Source organism: Antechinus flavipes, chromosome 3, assembly GCF_016432865.1.
Source record: "Antechinus flavipes isolate AdamAnt ecotype Samford, QLD, Australia chromosome 3, AdamAnt_v2, whole genome shotgun sequence".
Classification (NCBI taxonomy): Eukaryota; Metazoa; Chordata; class Mammalia; order Dasyuromorphia; family Dasyuridae; genus Antechinus; species Antechinus flavipes.
The window spans coordinates 521,232,162-521,252,914 of NC_067400.1; the positions used below are offsets into that span (position 1 = coordinate 521,232,162).

At 37.4% G+C, this 20,753-nt stretch overlaps 1 protein-coding gene across 6 annotated transcripts in view; it reads left to right on the plus strand.

The window, feature by feature from the left end:
• RAB6A (RAB6A, member RAS oncogene family) overlaps positions 1-20,753 on the plus strand; it is a 114,022-nt gene that overhangs the window by 15,789 nt on the left and 77,480 nt on the right. The window contains exon 1 of one of the 6 annotated variants that reach the window (XM_051987141.1): positions 7,420-7,441. The exons of 1 other annotated variant lie outside the window; for it this stretch is intronic. Coding sequence is in view for 2 of the 5 variants with exons in the window: in XM_051987143.1 (XP_051843103.1) it covers positions 8,080-8,149 (70 nt within the window). In the remaining 3 variants the exon portion in view is untranslated. Of the gene's footprint in view, positions 1-7,419; positions 7,442-7,535; positions 8,150-20,753 lie in introns of those variants that run through there. 4 more of the 6 variants (XM_051987140.1, XM_051987143.1, XM_051987142.1 and 1 more) reach the window with 4 other exon arrangements.

Genomic DNA, 20,753 nt, shown 5'->3' on the forward strand with positions numbered 1-20,753 from the left:
GTTTTGTTTCATTTTTAATTTTCAAGCATATCTCCCATTTTTTGACAGAAAGATGGTGGACTAGAGATGCAGATGGAGATATGTGTTATCAGATACAATGTACTGATTTAGTTTGCTGGGTTATTTACATTTGTTATACGAAATGACTTCTACTGGGGTGGGGGGAGATAGGATAAATAGACAGTGGTAGATACCCCCAAAAAGAGCATCATTAAAATCTTTTATTGAGAAAAAAACAAAAGATAAAAGGGGATGCAAATACAGCAGTTTTGTGACTGCCTTGTTAAATCTGTATATGTATATATTATATATCTGTACACAACTGTACAAAACAAAGATTCACAGTTTCTTATCAAACCTTTTGTTCTTTGTATTTCAACATACATGTTTATAATTAAGTTTGCAATAAAAAAAAACTTGTTAGAAGGTTATGGACACCAAATGCAGAAGCATATTGCTTTTATATGTGTTCATTATGTGGATTATTTTTGTCTTTCAGTTAATTGGTTAGTTAGGAGGAGGAGAATAATAGTAATATTCCCTTCTAAAAGAGGGCCATTGTAACATTTCTTTAAATGCATGGAAGAAAACACAAGGATATTCAGAAGTAAGCACAGATAAGCAGGATAGTTTTATGTGACGTAGAATTTGTTATGCATATTTTAAAAAAGCAAATGATATAAAATGGAGAGTAACAGTTTCTTTTTTTTTTTTTAATTTTTATTTAATAATTACTTTATATTGACAGAATCCATACCTGGGTAATTTTTTTACAACATTATCCCTTGCACTCGTTTCTGTTCCGATTTTTCCCCTCCCTCCCTCCCCCCCCTCCCCTAGATGGCAAGCAGTTTTATATATGTTAGATATGTTGCAGTATATCCTAGATACAATATATGTTTGCAGAACCGAACAGTTCTCTTGTTGCACAGGGAGAATTGGATTCTGAAGGTATAAATAACCCGGGAAGAAAAACAAAAATTCAGATAGTTCACATTCATTTCCCAGTGTTCTTTCTTTGGGTGTAGCTGCTTCTGTCCGTCATTTATCAAGGAAACTCAGGTCTCTTTGTCAAAGAAATCCACTTCCATCAAAATATGTCCTCATACAATATCGATGTTGAAGTGTATAATGATCTCCTAGTTCTGCTCATTTCACTTAGCATCAGTTCATGTAAGTCTCGCCAGTCCTCTCTGTATTCATCCTGCTGGTCATTTCTTACAGAACAATAATATTCCATAACATTCATATACCACAATTTACCTAGCCATTCTCCAATTGATGGGCATCGAGAGTAACAGTTTCAAAAAGAATTGTTTCTCTGTGTGTTCTGCAGTATGCATAGGAATATTGTCTATAAAAATTTTAACAAATTAAGAATAATTTTTGAGAGATTAAAAAGAAAATGGATCTAGTAGTTCCAGTGAGGGACTATAATGATCTTAGAGTTTCCTCTTGACAGCCCATTATGAACTATCTGAGTAGCAATGGTCTGAAGATGATAGTGTCAAAGGTTCCTTGTGCCACCTTTCACCTTTTCTGTCTTGCTTTGGAGGTCTCAGCCTCAGCTTCAGGGCAAAGGGGTTTGAGAAATTACCTAATTTGGCAGTGTTAGGTGATGCTTCAGTGGTAGGGAGGAAGGGCTTACCAGGCTTCCTTAGTACCTTTCTTCCCTTGTCTTCCTCTATGCTCCCTTGCATTTTTGTTGCTGTTGTTAAGCCACATGGCCTTTCTTTAGATATACCAAATAAAATGACCTATTACTTCTAATACTGGCTGATTCATTATAATTCTTCCACAAAAGTCCATTACTTATCAAAAGACCTTATGGAATTCAGTAGGGTTGGGGAGTAAGCCCCGGATGAACTGTTGCTGCTCACTGCTTTCCCCGTTACAAGCTATTCCAGGAGTAATGTTACAACCAACGCTCTTTTAAAGGGAAAGAAGAATCTGTTATTCGGTGATTCTCAAGAGAAGCATCAAATACAGAAGTGGGGAGCAAGCGGGATGATTCTATTAGTTCGACTCTTCCCCCTCCCTTCAAGGTTTGGATTGGTCGAATTTATGATCAGAGTTATTTACAATTAATTAGTCGAATTTGTAATTAGTTACAATTGGTCGAATTAATAATCAGAGCTAGTTACAATTGGTCGAATTTACAATCAGAGCTAGTTACAATTGGTCAGATTTACAATCATAGTTTAAAATTGTCAGTTTTACAATTCGAATTGCAATCCTCTTTAGTGCCCTGTTATTGACCCTAACTGGTTTCTGCCAGTTAGGCCCCAGTCCCTTTATCAGGAACTTTGTTGTGTTCTGTTGGAAATATTTTAACAAAGTATTTCACTCCTCTATTCATCCTGTTTTTGACAATATTTGTGGATACCTAACTTTTCATACTTAGAACAAGAAGGGATGAAGGGCAGAGAATAGTTATTCCAATATGTGAAAGGGAGTATAGGAGATTAAGATGGAAAGATGGGTTACAGTCAGATTGTGGTAGAGGATGCAGAAGGGAAGATTGTTGATTGAATAATAGGCTAAGGAATTTAAACTTTATTAGGTAGGCCATAGGAAGTCACTGAAAAATGTTGAGCAGAGTATTGTGCTAAGATGATTCATGTATTGATGTAAAGGAGAAACAGAGGAGAAAACCAGGATCAAGTCTTTCCTTTATAAATGATTATAATGATTTATAGAATAAGAGGGGATGGACTAAAGTAGAGAGCTTGAGGGGAGATGAAATTTCCTTTAAAGGTAGAAGCTCTACTAGAATATAATGTTCTCTGGTATGGTTTCCTTGGGGGTCTCTGGAAACAGCTTTCTTTTCAATTTAGTAATCACGACGAGGACAGCCAGGTGTTAAAGTTCAAAAGTCTTTATTGTCTCCTTGCCTGATGCTGGGCAGGAGCCTTTCAGTCTGGCCTCGGTTTTAATGAGGGAAGTGCAGGAGGCCAGGCCAACCACTAGGAGCCTGACTGAAGGTAAAGTGAATTTCTGTCTCCTTGGCTTCGAGAGCTTCTTGGTAACTAAGCAAATGTGGAAGGTAAGGGAGACTGAAGAGTCAAAAGTGATTCTAAAGTTAGGAGGTAGACTGATTGCATGCTTCAGGCAAAGGAGGTCTAAATTCAGACTTACTGGAACAGCTTTTCTCTGATCACAGTGTTCTGACTACATGAATAGTTACAGCACAAAAGCAGAATGTGCTAGGCATTATGACAAACAAGCAAGGTGGTCCAGAAATATAGGAGAAATGCCATCTAGTCGAAGGACCAAGATTTCATGGAAGAGGTCATATATGAAGAAATGAGAAAGCTGGTCTTTAAGAAATAGGTAGAAGGAATGAGATCGCATACTACCTTAGATAAGACTCATTTGTGTAGATGTTGTCTCCCATTAGCTTATTGAGGGCAGGAATCCTATCATTTAATATAATATTATATATCATTTCCAGGCTTCCACACTGAAACTTTAATCATTCTGTGAGGGAAGCATACATGTATTGTTATCTCTATTTTACAGAGGAGGAAACTAAGACCCAAGAAAGTTTAGTGACTTGCCCAGTCAAGTTAATATCAGGAACAGAATTGGAATGTAGTCTTTGCTGATTTCAAATCCAGCACTCTATCTGTTCCTCTATTTATCTCTTGACATTTATTTTTTATATACAGAATGTATAAGAGAAGCTGTTTTTCCTGAGCAGATAATTATGGTAGTGCCTAATACATGTTTATTGAACAGAATTGTCATTAGACAGACATACATATGTATATGTGTGGGAAAGGGGTAGCTCTAAGCTAGCTCTACAACTTAGGAAGGCTTTAAGGAGATGCACTGCATGTCTTTCATTCAGAAAACTATCTAAGTCCAAGGAGGCTAATTATAAGAAGGTTGACTAATGGGTTTTGGTTTTTGTCTTGGTAAGTCATGAAGGTTATTGACTAAGATGCAGAGGGGCTGCTTGTTCTTTGCATCAGTGGCAGAAGAGTCTGGTATTACTTAGTTCCTTAAATTATTGAAGTAGCTATACAATAGAATTAAATACATAGCTTTGACCTTAAAATTAGAAAGGTCTGGGGGATCCTTGATGATTGAATCAAGTTGCCTTAGCCTGTCTGGTCAGATACCTTTTGCCCAGTTTTACACTTTACAATAGCACCTGGAGGCCTCTTCAGCATTGCTCAGGCATCATGTATAAACTTCTGCACAATATGCAGCTTTATACCAACTAGAGTCTATAACTCTTTCAAAGCAAGCTACCAGCTAGCTAAAAACAACTTCTAAAAGCCTCAGATCAAAACAAATTCAACTAAGTACAGTCAGGCCACACCTTTGTTCAAAGAAGCTTACAGAGCATTACCACCTGTCTGGAAGAACTACAGACCAAAGCATTTAGGATTGAAGGGTTCATAAAATTCAGAAGAGTATCTTAAAGACCTGTGATTTTAAAGTTAGGCTCTACCTCCATAGATATTTTAAGAAAGGCAATGAAAAACTGGAACCTATCAGAAGAGGGAAAACTGCTACCTTTGTTTGTTTGCAAGAGCTGTTTCCTGGCCTCTATGTGTATGTGTGTACATACATATATGAATGTCCACTTCAGATCTTCAGTTTATAATATACATATGTGAATGTCCATTTCAGATCTTCAGTTTATAATATATATATGTGAATGTCCTCTTCAGATCTTCAGTTTATAATATACATATGTGAATGTCCACTTCAGATCTTCAGTTTATAATATACATATATGAATGTCCTCTTCAGATCTTCAGTTTATAATGAAAGGGACTCATCAGGGTTGTCAAGCTATATTCAAAGTAAAATGTTTAACTCATGACTCAGGCTTTTCTTCACCTCATTTGAGACAAACTCATCAAGGCCTTTCTACTGCAATTGAACTGAAAAGAGAAAACCTTGCCAAGAAAGTAAATTCATAAGAATGGCTCTTGTACTGCTGAACCATTGGATTTAAAATTAGAATGGATATGACAATATAGAATGTTAGATATATAAAGAACCTAGCCATCACTGGCTGATCTACTATTATATTTAGAACACAATATCAGAGCTAGAAGCCCCTTAGAATATAGAATATCAAAGATGGGGAAGACTTTAGAACACTGAACGTCAGGGCTGAAAAAGAACTTAAAACACAGAATAGCAGTGTTGGGAGGGCCCTTAAAACACAGAAAGTCAAAGTTGGGAAGGATCTTAGAAAATGAGTGTGAGAGCTATTGTGGGGACCTTAGAACATAGAATGTCAGACCTGGGAGGATCCTTAAAATACAATGTCAGAGCCAGGAAGTCCTATATTACTAGTGGTGTCAAACTCAAATAGAAAAAGGGAGGATTAATACGTATATAAGAATCTCAGTGTGTCCTACATTAATTTAGTTTTAAAATGTAATGTTCTCTGTTTTATTGTATTTTTAAAATTTATTTTGTTAAATATTTCCCAATATATTTTAATAGATTTGTGATAGTCTTCTTGTGGTCTAGGATCTATGTGTTTAACATCTCTGCTGCAGATAACAGAACATCCCAAGTAGAACCTCTCATTTTACAGAGCACTAAAGTGATACTGGTGGCGAAGCTAGATAGACAAGCAGATCAAGTGCTGGGCCTGGAATCAGCTAGACTCATCTTCTTAAGTTCAAATTTGGCCATGGACACTTACTAGCTGTGCTACCTAGGCAAATAACTAATTCATTTTCCTTATTTGTAAAGCAAGCAGGACAAGGAAGTGATGGGTCTATAGTAGCAAGGAGTGATATTAGGAGAGAGCCTGATATACAGTAAACAATTTGGAAACCTAGCTCCCTCCTGAAGCAAGTAAGAAGGAGCACTGATAGAAGCATCTTAGCCTAAAGTGGACCTTTTGTTACTTGGCTGGGACAAAAGCACCATAATCCCACAATTACTAGATCCAATCAGAAAGCCAAGTTATGACGTCAATACCAAGTTGCAGTTCCCCTATTAATAACCTACTCATACTATAAATCCTGCTAATGCTTATTAGGACCCTAACTTTTTAGGTTTAGCCTGCCAGTCAATGGTATCATTCCCAACTTGCCATGGCTTAAAAATGGCACCTTCCTCCTTAATAGTTTCGTAGGTCCTGTGTTAATTGCTAAAACCCCTTTTTGGCTAAAAATCTTTGTTTTTATCTGGCTCTTAGCTGATAAAATCTTTGCCTCTTGATTTAGGTCTGAGCCTACAAATTTTTTTGAGGTATATCGACACACCAACCTGTAACCCTTTTTGGGTTCTAATACCCCTAAGCCCCAACAGAGGGAAATGGCAAATGGGGTCACTAAGAGTCGAACAGTTGAATATTCCTGGTCTTGCCATAGGTGCGGGCATACAATGAAAGGTAAAAGACAGTCTCAGTTCTCTGAGAACTCAGTCTAAAGGGAGAGACAACATGCAAACTAGTATGTTCAAAGGCAGATTATTTGAACAGGTGTATGGAGCCTGAGGAGCGGCAGGTGGCAAGATCAGTTGAGTTGTACCAAGAGTTCAGAAGAGATGATTTCGACAAGAAATAATCCCTATGTAAAGTATGTATATGAGATGGAGAGGTAGGAGAGGATTCTGTGAAGGTGGGATGGAGGAGTTCAGGAACTGACCTGAAGGCAAGGGTGAGAAGATGGAGGGGGAAAGGGATTTATTTTGGTGGAAGAAGAAAGATAATGATTGTGTGGAGAAGGGCAGTCCATAAAATGCAATAGGTCTTTCCAGCCAAGATAGCCTAAGAAGAAAAGACGATAGGGGTACTGATTTATTTCAAGGGGAGGAAAACTTTAGGAAGGCCAGAGCCTTCTAATGTACCCATCGTTTATCGAGGCAAGAGTGTAGAGATGAAATGCAGGGGAAGGAGATCGAGGTGGAAGATTCTGACGCATCTGGATCTGGGCAAGCCCAGGCACTGTTTGTAGCCTGGCTGAGTGAAGAGACAGTGTAGCCCCTACTTTTCAGTAGAGTTGGTTGGTCTTACTGAAATAATCCATGTTTCAGAGCACTTGGCAAACTTAAAGCACTCTAGGAATGCCAGCAATATTGTTTATTTCCCGGGATTGGGCGTAGACGACGAGCCGATCAGTAAAGTAAAGGGTCAGAGAAGCCAAAGATCGCAGGCAGGAGGGGGGAGCAGGTGGGCTAGGGGCGGGGGATTTGACACGTCGCACGCTCCAGCTGTCGTTGGAACCGTTCAGGTCTCAGGTAGTTCGTTCGGACCTCCCGCCGGGTTCTCCTAGGCCCCGCCCGTTCCTCATTGACCCCGCCCCTCTCGCCACACTTTTCATGGCTGCCCTAGTGCGCGCCACCGTCTCTTTACCCTGCCTACTCGGAGTCTGGGCTTTTGAGCGCGTCCCCTTCTCTCTTCCTTCGCGCTATCATTGGGCAATTTCACCTCAGCCACCTTCTATTGGATCGCTAGGTATGGCGTCATCTTCCTTACTCCTTTCCTTCCCCCTCCGTCCCGCCCCTTTCCCTCTCCTGTCAACTCCTCCTCCCTTTTTCGTCGCCCGCCCCACCTTCCCTTTCCACTTCGGGTCGGGCAAGGTGGTTGGATGACTCGGGAGTGAAGACTGAGCCTAGGAAACAAGGGAGCAGGATCGTGGGCCTCGAGCGCGCTACCGACTAGCAGCCCCGCCCGCGCTCGCGCACGCACGCGGCACGTCACGTTATCACGCTCGCGAGTCTCGGCGGAGAAGCTCGCGCACTTGAGCAGGTTCGGCTACGCCGATCTCAGGGCTCTCTGGGAAAAGGGATTGAGGAGCGGTTGCGGCGTCGTAGGTCTCCTCCGCTCATCTCCCCCGGGTAGCGTGCGGAAGGGCGGCGCCGCCTGCCGTCTCTCTCCTAGTCGTGCTAGGCCGACTACGACCCCACCCCCCGGCTTGTCGCTGTCGCCCGTTCCCTCCACTCATTCCCTTGTCTGTCCGTCCGTCTCCTCACGCATCTTTGCAGGATCCTCACGCTTCTTGCCGCTCCTCCGCCCTCTGTGTTTGGGGGCTGCGGGGAGCCCGCGGGGCCTGAGGAGATCGCTAGGCTGAAGGCGGCGGCTCCGGCTCCATCATGTCTGCTGGAGGGGACTTCGGAAACCCCCTGAGGAAATTCAAGCTGGTGTTCCTGGGGGAGCAGAGCGGTGAGTGAGCTACGTCTGCCGCCCCCTGCCCTGCGCCGCGGGGCCTGTCCGGTTGCGCTTCCCCTGTCCCTCGCCCCGGCCTCTACTCAAGTACTGCCGTGCCTCTCCCCGCTCTCCTCCTGCCTCGGCCTCGCTCGGTTCTCTCATCTCTCCAGATCTCCGTCGCCCTATCTTCTCCGCTGCTGTTTGCGTCTCCTTCCGTCTCCCCCTTCTGTCTCTGTCTTTCTCCTTGTGTCTCCCCCTCCTTCCCTCTCCTACCCATCCCTGCCTCTGCCTCCTCCCTTCCCGTCTTCTGGGCCTGCTGCTCCTTGGAGCCCCTCCGCTCCCCATTTTCTTTACTCTCTCTCCCCGTTTTCTTACTCTGCCTTTCTATTTTCAGTGCTGAGGAATCTATCTTTCCTCAGCCTCTTTTCTTTCAAGCAGAAACGGACGCCAAGCTCCTACTGTGTGGGGGTGACTGCCAGAGCCTGGGGACGTGTGTAGAGCCGGCTCTGGAGTCTCCTCTCCCCTCTACGTGCTGCTTCCCTGCGTTCAGGAGTTCACGTCTCTCTTCTGTTTGGGCCGGGCTTTCTCCAGCAGATCGTTCCTCCCAGACCCCTACTCTATCTTTCCCTGTCTCCTTCCTCCGGTTCTTTTTATCTTCCTCCTCCTTTATTGGGGTTCCGTAGTCTAGGTCCCTTGTCAGTCTCAATTCCCTGTTGGGCCTGCGAGCCCTGCGCCTTTCTCTGACCCACCTAAAACAGAGGCTTTATAGGAATGGGATGGGATCTGGGCGTTGCCCCCTTTCCCCCTCCCCCCATTTGGCCTTTGGAAAAGAGGATCGTGTAGTAGTATGTGCCTTAGAATGGGGCGGGGGCTGGAAATGTCTTTGCTTTGCTAGCTCCCCGGTGTGGGGGGATAGCTGGGAGGCTTGGAGCAGAAATCTCCCGGAATTGGACTGAGATATTAGGGCTTTTCTTAGGTGGCACTGCCCTTGGAAATCGAAGGATTAGGCTGTGACATTAATAATCTCGAATTCTTCCCTTTCCTCACTTAGGATTTTTTTTTTTTTTTGGTACCTCTGATACTTGCCCCATCCCCCCAATCACTGCCTGATGCCTTGTCATGATCCATTTACTTGGAATTTCTCACCTTTCTTTTTGCCTCCAGTGTCAACCAGTGTCTGATTCTCTTACCCAGAGGGATCTATGGGTAATCATTAATTATTAATTTCTATTAGAGTATTTTCCAGTTATAAATTTATTTAAGATTCTTGTGAGGAATGGTTTGAGACAAGTTCTGTTGGGGAAAAATCGACTCTTGACCCACATGTTTTTTTAAGGGATAGGAAAGGATGAAGCAGTGTCAGTGATCTTGTTATTTAAATTTTAAGAAGTGATACTTAGCTCAAATTTTAAGTGGCTTAATGCTTAAGTCTTAATAATTCCACAGATAAGATTTCCTGTTGATGTTTGCTTAGGTTAGTACACTGATTTAGCTACAAGATTAATTTTCTAATAGTTGTCTTTAACATTACTTTTTGAGTAATTTCATTTTTGCACTAATTCAATTTTATAGCATGAACTTGATATCTAATTATCTAATTTGAAGGTAAAAAAAGATTCGAATATCACTTCTCTCCATTAGTTTCTCCCATTTTTATCTTGAGGAGTCAAAATATTGGTAAAATTGGTGTCTGTTATTGGTATCTGGAAGACAGATACTAATACAAAATTCAGAAATATAGTTTGCATTAAGAACCCTACATTTGGACCTTTTTTTGCCCGAAAATTCATTAGCATCAATTGAAAAAATATCTTGTCAAATTTTTGTATCTCATCTATGAATTTAATCAAGAATTTGTTTTTCCTTTATGAACAAATTATTGGTTTTTCTTTACGTAGTGAACAGAGAAAAATGTTTGGCTCATAAATTTACAGGACCAAGTGTCGACTTGTTTTTAAGTGATTTGATGTTAGTATGTGTAAAATTCTTTTGGGGATGATGCTGTTTTGATTCATACTGTATATTTTATTTAGAGCTTTAAATTCTTAAACTTGCTCTGACTTGATCATATTTTTCTTCATAGGCTCATGTATTTCTGTTTTGAATTTTAAGTTAGGTGCTGTTTTGAGGTGAAACATAGCTGTTTTCAATTTAACAAAAAATATTTAGGTTCTCAAGGCATATTTGCTTTCTTCCCCTGTTAACAAAAGCTTTATGAATGAATCCGTGCTACTTTTTTTGTGATAAATTACTTTTAGGTCTTAAATTTCCAAAATTCAGTTTTTTGGTTATCCTGTTGATATATCCGTATACTACAATGTGCTTGTTATGTTTCATGTCATATAGTAGCTCAGTAACCGTGTCAGTAGCCTTTTATAGTGAAGATGTTGTTGGCATAAATTTTGAGTGTTAATTTCTAAGACTATGACACCTTGTGGCTTTTGGTTGTCATTGTTTACAGAGGACAAAATAGGTAAGTAATGGTGATAATAGTTTGCAATTTATATAGCACTTAGATTGGGAAGAAAAAGTTCAAGTGTTGGTGTGTTTCATAAGGATTTTTGCTTTTTATTAAATTTGGAAAAAAATTAAGACTTGTTAAGTCTGTCAATAAGGGAGAATGCTACATTTTTCTTTTTCCCTTGTGTACTATATAGTATGTTAAGTGATGTTTAAAAGATATAGAACCTATAGGATATTTAGTAGACTCAGCATTTTATATATAATTTTTAAAGCAGTCGCAGGTACTGTATTTCAAAGACAAAAACTATATGAAGTTGTAGGTGTAGTTAACTTTAAAGATTTTTTATTTTTACATTATGGTCAGTTAGGGATAGAATGGGTACTCTCTCCCTGAATTCAAATGTAACCTTAGACACTTACTAGTTGTTTACAACTAGTTTACAACAGCTCTTCTCTCCCTATTTGTTCATTTTCTGATCTGTAAAATGGGGATAGTGATAGCATTTATCTTAAAGTGTTGTTTGAAGATCAGCATGGTGCCTGACACATAGCAGGTCCTATATAAATGCTAGCGGTTGTCTTCATTGACTTTATCATCCATTTTCAATATTTTGTTTCTTCTTTCTACATAGAAAAACAGAACAAAAAACTATCTTAAAATAAATTTCATCTAAAAGCCCATTCAAGATTATGCATCTGTAGTCCTCAAATTCTTCCCAGAGGAAGGGAGTGGGTTTCATCATTTATTAGCAGTATTCTGAGTATGATTGATTGTTACAATTAATCATAGTTTGCATTTTGTCTTATTTTCATGTATATGGCTGTAGTTATTGTATGTGTATTTTCTTCTGCTACTGCTAACTTCATTTTGTATCATTTTATGGAAATCATGCTTCTCTGATTTCTTCCTATTCACTTTACCTTATTGTGCATTAATATTCCATTACATGCCTTATAATTTATTGCTGATTTTTGTATGTATTAGATAAAGTAATTTTGAAAGAAACATGGTTTAAGTTTTTTAAATGATAGTTGGTGGGATTTAATGAAGCTCTAGTAATCTATACTGTTGATTCCAAAATCATGTTGTTGAATGAGTTAACTATTTCTGTACTGTTTTCTCAAAAGTCAGAAGTGCTTTGGCATCAGATTTATGACAGGTTCTGCTGCATATCTTGACTTGTGAATCAGTACTTTTGCTGAAGTAAAGAATCATTTATGATGTACCTCACTTAGCATCTCCTCGTTTTTCCAGTAATTTTTTGCCATTCCAGTTTATCCATTCTTAGCTCTTTCAAGTTACAACATGATAGGTAAGAAAAAGTTGTAAAGTTTTACATAAGAGATTTGTCAGTGTTGATTAGTTTGTGTTAGGTTGATAATGGAAAATCACTTGCAATGAATGCTGAAGAAACTTTACAGAAATGTTTTCCACGTTTGTTTGTTAGAGCTCTAATGAAAATAACAAGGAAATACTAAGCCCATCCCTAATTTCCCAATGTCTCCATTTCTTTAGATCCTATGACCTACTTCTTTATTCTACTTCAGCCACATATAGGAATGGTTACCCTTACCTGTAAAAGTTCCTCTTCCTTAATTAAAATCTGACATTTCTCTATCTGACCATAATTTCTTATCATTCCATCTTTTTCTAGGCTTCACCCATTCTAAATCTTTTATTTGCTCTCATGGTGATCTACAAATCCTCTATCTTAGAACTTTCTGAGCCCATTACTCCTGCTTTGACTTCATGTTCCTTTTGCACAAATCTTGACTTTGAAGTTAGTCAATTCAACTCTACTCTGTCTTCTACTGCCATTGTCCCCTTGACCAATTGTGACTCCTTGCCAAACCTCAGCCCTGGGTTCTTCCTATCTGCCTTCTCTCCCACTCATGTATTGCTGAACAGAGCTGAAAGAAGTCACATAATCTTATTAACTGGATTAATCATAAATTCATTTTTTACAGTTTCAAGTGGGTCTTTCCCATAGCAAGATAACCCTTTTATTTCTTTCTCTCTAATTGATTTCCCATCTCACTTCATTCAGAAGCTGTGTGAAAACCTAACTCCTCAAGCCTCCTATTTCTCCATCTTCTTCCTCTTTTTCTAGGAGGACCTCAACTCTCATTTCACTGAAAAGACAATTCAGTGTGGATTCCTTCTTCTCCCATTCTCTTTGTCTTGAAACTCTTTGATTTCATCTTCCACTTTCTCTAGCTTTTCCCAGTTTTGGATAAAGAGATTTTTTTTTCTCGAGAAAGCCAATCTTCCCCCCCTACCATGTACCATTGATGCCCGACTCTCCTATTTAATCTACTAGAAAGCTGTTTTTGTGATTCCCTTCCCCACACCCACTTCTCTAGCCTCTTTCTTCAAATTTTCCCATTTCCTCCATCCTTAAAAAACAAACAAAAAACAACCTTCTTTTAGATGTTATCGTCCCCTGAAGCTATCATTCTCATCTCATTCTAGTTTTCTCTTGCCTTTTAAAATCTTTCTGTACCTAGACCTCTTAGGGGTGGACCTATCACATCCTTTAACCCCCTTCTTTTTTTTTCTTTTTTTTTTGGACTAAGCCCCTTGTCCTTTCTGCAATCTTTAATGTTGTCAAACATCATGCTCTGTATACTCTTCTTCAGATTTTTGTAACATTACTTTCCTGCTTCTCTTACCATTCTTCTGTCTCCTTTGATGAACCTCCTTTTATCGAGTTTACATATTATGTTGGTCTTCCTCTCTGTCCTTTAAGCTAGTACAACTCTTGGGTCATCTGTCTATTGTTCCTTGCAACATGACAAGGCCACTTTTTTGCTCATTGATATTCCAGATATCTTTTACATCTTCTCAAAAGTAATTGTTGGTAATATGTTGCAGCCCATTTATACTCACTAAGATATATTTAGTAATACTAAAATATTAGTGTTAGCTTTTCTTGTATTTCACCTAAGGAAGTTGAATTTATATCTTAATCTAAAATTCTCTTGATATGTAAGGTGGTCTTCTATTGCAGAACTTACAGTTTCTGGCAAAATAATAGGATTTATGTTTCGAGTATGTATGAATTAAGACTTGAGTCTCTCCAGGTAAGCTAGATAATCAACAACAGCAGTTCTATTGTGTATGAAAGAAGTAATTATTTTTTAAAATAGCTTTTTATTTTTCTAAATACATGCAAAGATAGTTTTCAGCATTCATCCTTTGGAAAACCTTGTATTCCAAATTTTTTTTCCCACCTCTCTACCCCCTTCCATAGACAGCAAGCAATCCAATATAGGTTAAAATAGGCAGTTTTTCTAAACATTTCCATATTTGTCATCGTGCACAAGAAAAATCACATCAAAAGGTGAAAGGAAAAATAAAAACAAGCTAACAATAGCAGCAGCAGCAAAAATGTGAAAATATTATGCTTTGATCCATACTCAATTCCCATAGTCTTCTTTCTGGTCACAGATAGCTCTATCCATCCCAAGACTTTTGGAATTATTCTGAATCACCTCATTGTTGAAAAGAGCCATGTCTACCACAATTGATTATCGCATAATCTTGTTGCTGTGTACAATGTTCTCTTGATTCTAGTCACTTCACTCAGCATCGGTTCATGTATGTCGTTCCAGACTTTTCTGAAATCAGCCTGCTCATCATTTCTTATATTACAGTAATATTCCCTAACATTCATATACCATAACTTATTCTGTCATTCCCCAACTGATGGGCATCCACTCAATTTCCAATTTCTTGCCGCTACAAAAAGTTGGTATAAGTAACTCTTATTAAAGAAGTGTTAACTGAATCTGGAGGAGAGATGAATGGGGGCAGCTAGGTGGCATAGTGGATAGAGCACTGACTCTGGAGTTAGGAAGATCTGAGTTCAGATCTAGTCTCCAAACTTAACACTTCGTAGCAGTGTGACCCTGGGCAAGTCACTTAATCCCAGTTGTCTCACAAAAGGAAAAAAAAGGCAAAAAGAGATGAATTCCAAGAATAGTCTTAAGGGTTTGGATTGAAGTACTCGTGAGGCTCCCTACAGTGTCACAGAAGCAGAAGGAATCTCACAAGCCATCTAGTCCAACCCATGACTAAGTAACAGTTCCTCTGCAACATGCCTAACAAAAAGTGAAAACCTTTAGTGAGGGCTAGTCCTTTGGCTCTAATTGTTAGCTAGTTTTTCCTTATATGAAGCTTAGGTTTGCTTCTTTGTAAATTCTGTTTTCTAGTTCTGTTCTTTGGGCTGCACATAAATGTAACTCTTTCTGTCTATCCCATGACAGCATTTGAAGTATTTGAAATGATTGTGTCATATCTAAGTTTCTTTGAGGCTTAACATTTCCAGTTTCTTCAGTTGAACCTTGAATGGAATGATCTGGAGGTCCTTCACCATCTCAGTAACTTTCCTTTTGAAGCTGTCCAAGCTCATATTGTTCTTTTAAAATGTGATGCCAGTAATTGAACATACCATTCCAGCTCAGAAACCAAATTTTGTTTTAAAATTCCTCCAGGCAAAATATACCGCACTTTATTATGAATATTTTGGTAAAAATGGGACAGAGTGCTATAGGAGTATTACTTTTTTATTACTGGACAGTTTGCTTTTATTAATAAGACCTAAAGTGATATTAACTTTTTAGACTGTTTTCATTTGTGTTCTGTAGAATTAAATAATTGACAATGAGCTTGCATCCCTTAATAGTGTCAGTAAAAATATGGCTTATTAACTTCAAGATGTCTTTCTTTATTAGATCTTGGGGATAGCTCATTTTATTTGTAAGTAGATTTAATCTTGAAACTGATGTGGACGGAAGCTGAAGGCCCAAAGTACTTAGGGGCCAGTGCAAGATAGTTTTACATTATGATTGCTTGACAGGAATGTGAAACATGAATATGGAAATAATAAGAAACATTTAATCATTCCCTTTTTATAGTTAAGTATTCAGGAAAGTGATATAAAGTTGATCAGATTAAAATGATGATTGTGATTAATGGTCAAATTCCATTACTAGAAATAATTTTTTTTAGGTTATACATGTATAATCATGCAAAACATCTTTCTATATTAGTCATTTTGTAAAAGAAAACATAGACCAAAATAAAAACCCAAGAAAAAGTGTGCTTCAATTTGTATTCAGATTCCATCAGTTCTTTCTTGGGGAGCTATAGAATTTTTCATGATAAGTCTAGAAGGGATAATAATAGCTACCTCAAAGGATTGTTATGAGGATAAATATTCATACCTGCACTTTTTGGGGCACATCTTGTTTGGGGGAATTATATAACAAAATTTGGTATTTAAACATAATAAAATATTACTATATCCTAAGAAGCAATTTTATTCTCTGTTCATAGCCTAGCCCATAATAAGCAATATATGAATAGAATATGCTAACACAATGATTAATATGATATAATTTCTTTAAAAACTCAACTGAATCAATAAATGCAACAACAAAGTGAATTCAAGAATTTTAACCCCAAAGTGATATTGTGCCTCACATCAGCTAAAAAGTTTCCAATCTCTATGAGAAATTTTGCCTTCTTAGCATTTTGCCTCATCTTTGCATTTATTTCACTCACCTTTGAATTATAGTTAGTTATTTATGCATTTCTAATAATTTTCTGTTTTCATATTTGTCATCCTCTCCATCCCAGTACTTAAGCACAGAACTTTGCTTATAATAGAAAGTTGTTGAATGAACAAAACATTTATCCATTTCCTTGGGAAATTTCCTATTTCACCATCTTGGTGAAAGATGTGTCAAAATATAACAGAAAGAGCTCCTTAGGGATAGCATATTGGCTTAGAAAATCACAAATTAACATTTGCTGTATTGTCTCGTATTTTTATTATGTTAAACATTTCCTAATTACATTTTAATCTGGTTCAGACCACACTCTTTGAGTTTTGCTAGCTATGAGTTTGATACCTCTGGATTTTTAGACCATTTTATTTTATTTTTTGACCTTTTTAAGTAAACAAACATTAATTTAGTGCCATTTGTGTTACAGACCCTATACCAAGGGCTAAGAGTAGATGCAAAGAAAGTAAAAAAAAAAAAAGTCCCTGTTCTCAAGAATTTCAACATGCAAACAACTGTGTACAAACAAGACAAATTATAAGTTAAATTGGAAATAATCTCAGAGGGAAGGATTATCATTGGGTGGGTGGATAGAATCAATAAAAGTTTCAAGTGATACTGATTAAGTGTACCCATATAAACAACTTAATTCTTATTTAAATACTTTAATTTCCAACTTTTATTATTCTGAATAATCTTGACATTTTTTGGTGTTGAAATTCAAGTTCATTACTGCTTTTTTTTTAAATATCCAAAAGTAGAATGATAGAGAACAATCAGCATTAAATTTTAAAATAATAATTTGGTTTACATGACATTCCATTCCTCATAGCTTCTCCTTATGTCTGTCAGTCATATATATGGGAAATTTCTAATAGTTGATATCGACTGTAATGATTGTTTACTCTTTATTCTTAATTTCCTGCTCTTTTCACCTTGTCTTTAGACAGGTTCTGTTATTCAGACCATCTTATTCAGGCCACGTTGATTGTATTTATTGAGGAGACTCTCCAGTTTTTTATGCCAAATTTTCCCTGCCTTTAAACTTTGATTACAGTTTCTTCATTAGCCGCAGCCACTAAGTACAGTAATTCACTTGTCCTGGAATATGTTCCTTTCTGTGAATCCCTTATGCATTAATTTTTTTTTTAATGTATATGTGGAAAGGTAACATCTATGTATATCTCTCTATATATACATAGAAAGACAATGAGTATTGTGGGAATAGCATTGGATTTGTAATCTTTAACCCTCTATCATTTAACACATATTGGATATGTAACTGTGTGGGAAGAGTATCAGCTATCTCATCACAGAATTGGCAAAGGTAAATAATTGCAGTCTTCTTCATGTATTGGAAGAAGAAAGTCATTTAAGTTAAAGTTCTCTGTAAGTATAAGGTATTGTGCTCAGTATTTTTCATCTCTGAATAATTCATCCTCTTACATGAAGACTTTGTCCAGAGCAGTCTAGAAACATGTGTTGAATTTTTTGAACCTAGCTATTGTTACTACTTCACCATGCTACCTCTCTGTGCATAAGATCCAGTTAAATGACTGAATTGAACCATAGTTATCTATAAAATAAAGATTATTGTATTTGTTGTTGTGTAGTTGTTTTAATACTTTCTGATTCTTCATGAATTTTGGGGGGATTTTCCTTGGAAGTAATACTGGAGTGGTTTTCCATTTCCTTCTCTAGCACATTTTACAGGTGACCAAACTGAGGTAAACAGGGTTAAGTAAGACTTGTCCAGTGCTACACAGTCATATTATTGTTGTGAAGAAAATGCTTTCTAAATGTGTATTAAAAGAAACATGAGTTAAACAGAAGGAAGGCCAAAGACAAAACCAATTTTTAACTTTCTAGAGTAGAACAGAAAGAGGTTACCTAATTTCCCTCTGAGTAGATAGTCTACTCCTAACCATAGAAATTCCATAATGTTTCTTTTTGAAGGAAAATTAACCAAATTACTTATTTTCAAAAGTTCAATGATAAAATTAGTAACCTATTTAATTTTATACAGTGATGCTAAATAGTGGCTATAGAATAAATTGTAACTTCTTTTTTTTTTTAAAACACCTTCCAGTTCTGCAAGTAGCATACCATAATTTTTGATTTTTACTTAGTGGGTAATATTCCTGAGTTTGAGAAAAACCATTCTTGTAGTAGATATTCATAATTGACTGTTCTACTGTGCAGTGTTGGAGTAAATGGTGAAGCTCCATAAAAGCCACAGAAATACTTTCAAACCTATATAACAGCCCTGGCTTAAATCCTTGAAAACAATGAGTAAACTGGGAGCAAAATAATTGTTTCAGAACTTTGTTTAGTTTTAGGGCATCCAGTTGATTTATTTTCAGTACAAAGTTTCTTTTTATTGTGAGATGTATTTTCTTTTTTCTTTTTTTTTCTTTTTCTTTTTAAAAAAATTATTATAGCTTTTTGTTTACAAGTTATATGCATGGGTAATTTTACAGCATTGACAATTGCCAAACCTTTTGTTCAATTTTTCCTCTCTTTTCCTCCCATCCCCTTCCCCTTCCCTCCCTTCCCCCCCCATGGCAGTTGACCAATACATGTTAAGTATGTTAAAATATAAATTAGATACAATATAAGTATACATGTCCTAACAGTTATTTTGCTGTACAAAAAGAATTGGACTTTGAAATAGTGTATTATTAGCCTTGAAGGAAATCAAAAATGCAGGCGGACAAAAATATAGAAATTGGGAATTCTATGTAATGGTTCATAGCCATCTCCCAGAGTTCTTTTGCTGGGTGTAGCTGGTTCAATTCATTATTGCTCTATTAGAACTGATTTGGTTCATCTCATTGCTGGAGATGGCCACGTCCATCAGAATTGATCATCATATAGTATTATTGTTGGAGTATATAATGATCTCCTGGTCCTGCTCATTTCACTCAGGAGATGCATTTTCTTTATTGCAAAAATAAAATTTGAAGAGCAGAGGCTTTAATATGATTTGTTGTAATAGGACACTATGTTGATATTCTGTAGTTCAGCATCCATATTTTGACTGCGTCACTGGAATACTGCAGGCTAGAATATTGGGATGAATTTGGAACAGAGGAAGCTGGTCCTTGGACATAACACAGGCTAGAACTTGGGGAACAGTGGAAGGAGGAGGAGGCAAATGGTCTGCTAACTGTCAGCTACTTCCTGGACCAGTGGAGGCACCACCAGCCACAGTGAGGTGGGAGATACCACAGTCTGTTAGTTTCTCAGAAACATTCTGTGGATGTGGATAACATTCCATTTGTTGTCCCCTCCCTGTCCCACCTTGCACTGACTGACCTCAGCTTCCTAATAGGCCTTCTGTCTACTTTTTTACATGATAGTAGTAGTATATTAAATTTTCTATATTATAACTTGGTCAGCCAAGTTGATTGGACAACTTTCAATATCCCATTTTTTTATTATCACAAGAAGAGTTTATAAATTTTTTTTTAATATATAGGGGATACCTTTTTTTTTCTATATGTTTTTTTCCATATATTTTTACCCATATATAATTTTTGTTATTATTTCTTTGATCTTTAGGGACATAGATCTGATAGTGATATTGCCAAGCAAAAGGCTATTCACTGTTTAATAACTTTTTATGTTCCAAATTGCTTTCTAGAATGACTGGACCAATTTATAGATCTACCCTCAATGTTATCTTATTAATTCAGTACAAAATCCATTTGTTTTTGGCAATGTTTAAATTAAACTGGTATTGCTAGGGATGTGAAGTTACAATATTTCTTATTCAGATAATAGTATTAATTCATTTAGTATTTTATAAGAAGCTCTACAGGATAGCATAGCATTTTAATTTAGTTAAATAGTTGGTGGCTGTTCAGATTTTATTCTCAACTTCACTGTAATTAGCTCCTTTGCTTGCCTATTTCTTATAGGTATCTGATTATTTCCAACTCTAGTTTTCCTTTCTGCAAGTCAGGTTGCCAATGTCCCAAATACCAATTTTAAAAAATCACCAGCATCTGGCAAAGAGATTATTCCTTATTATTGTTCGGTAAGAAACAACCAACAGGATGATTTCAGAAAGGCCTGGTGGGACTTACACGAACTGATGCTGAGTGAAATGAGCAGGACCAGGAGATCATTATATACTTCAACAACAATACTATATGATGATCAATTCTGATGGACCTGGCCATCATCAGCAATGAGATGAATCAAATGAGTTCTAATGGAGCAGTAATGAACTGAACCAGCTACATCCAGCGACAGAACTCTGGGAGATGACTAAGAACCATCACATCGAATTCCCAGTCCCTATATTTTTGTCCACCTGCATTTTTGATTTCCTTCACAGGCGAACTATACAATATTTCGGAGTCTGATTATTTTTGTACAGCAAAATAATAGTTTGGACATGTATATCTATTTTGTATTTAATTTATACTCTAATATATTTAACATGTATTGGTCATCCTGCCATCTAGGGGAGGGGGTGGGAGAAAGAAAGGAAAAATTAGAACAAAAGGTTTGGCAATTGTCAATGCTGTAAAATTACCCATCCATATAACTTGTAAATAAAAAACTGTTAAAATTT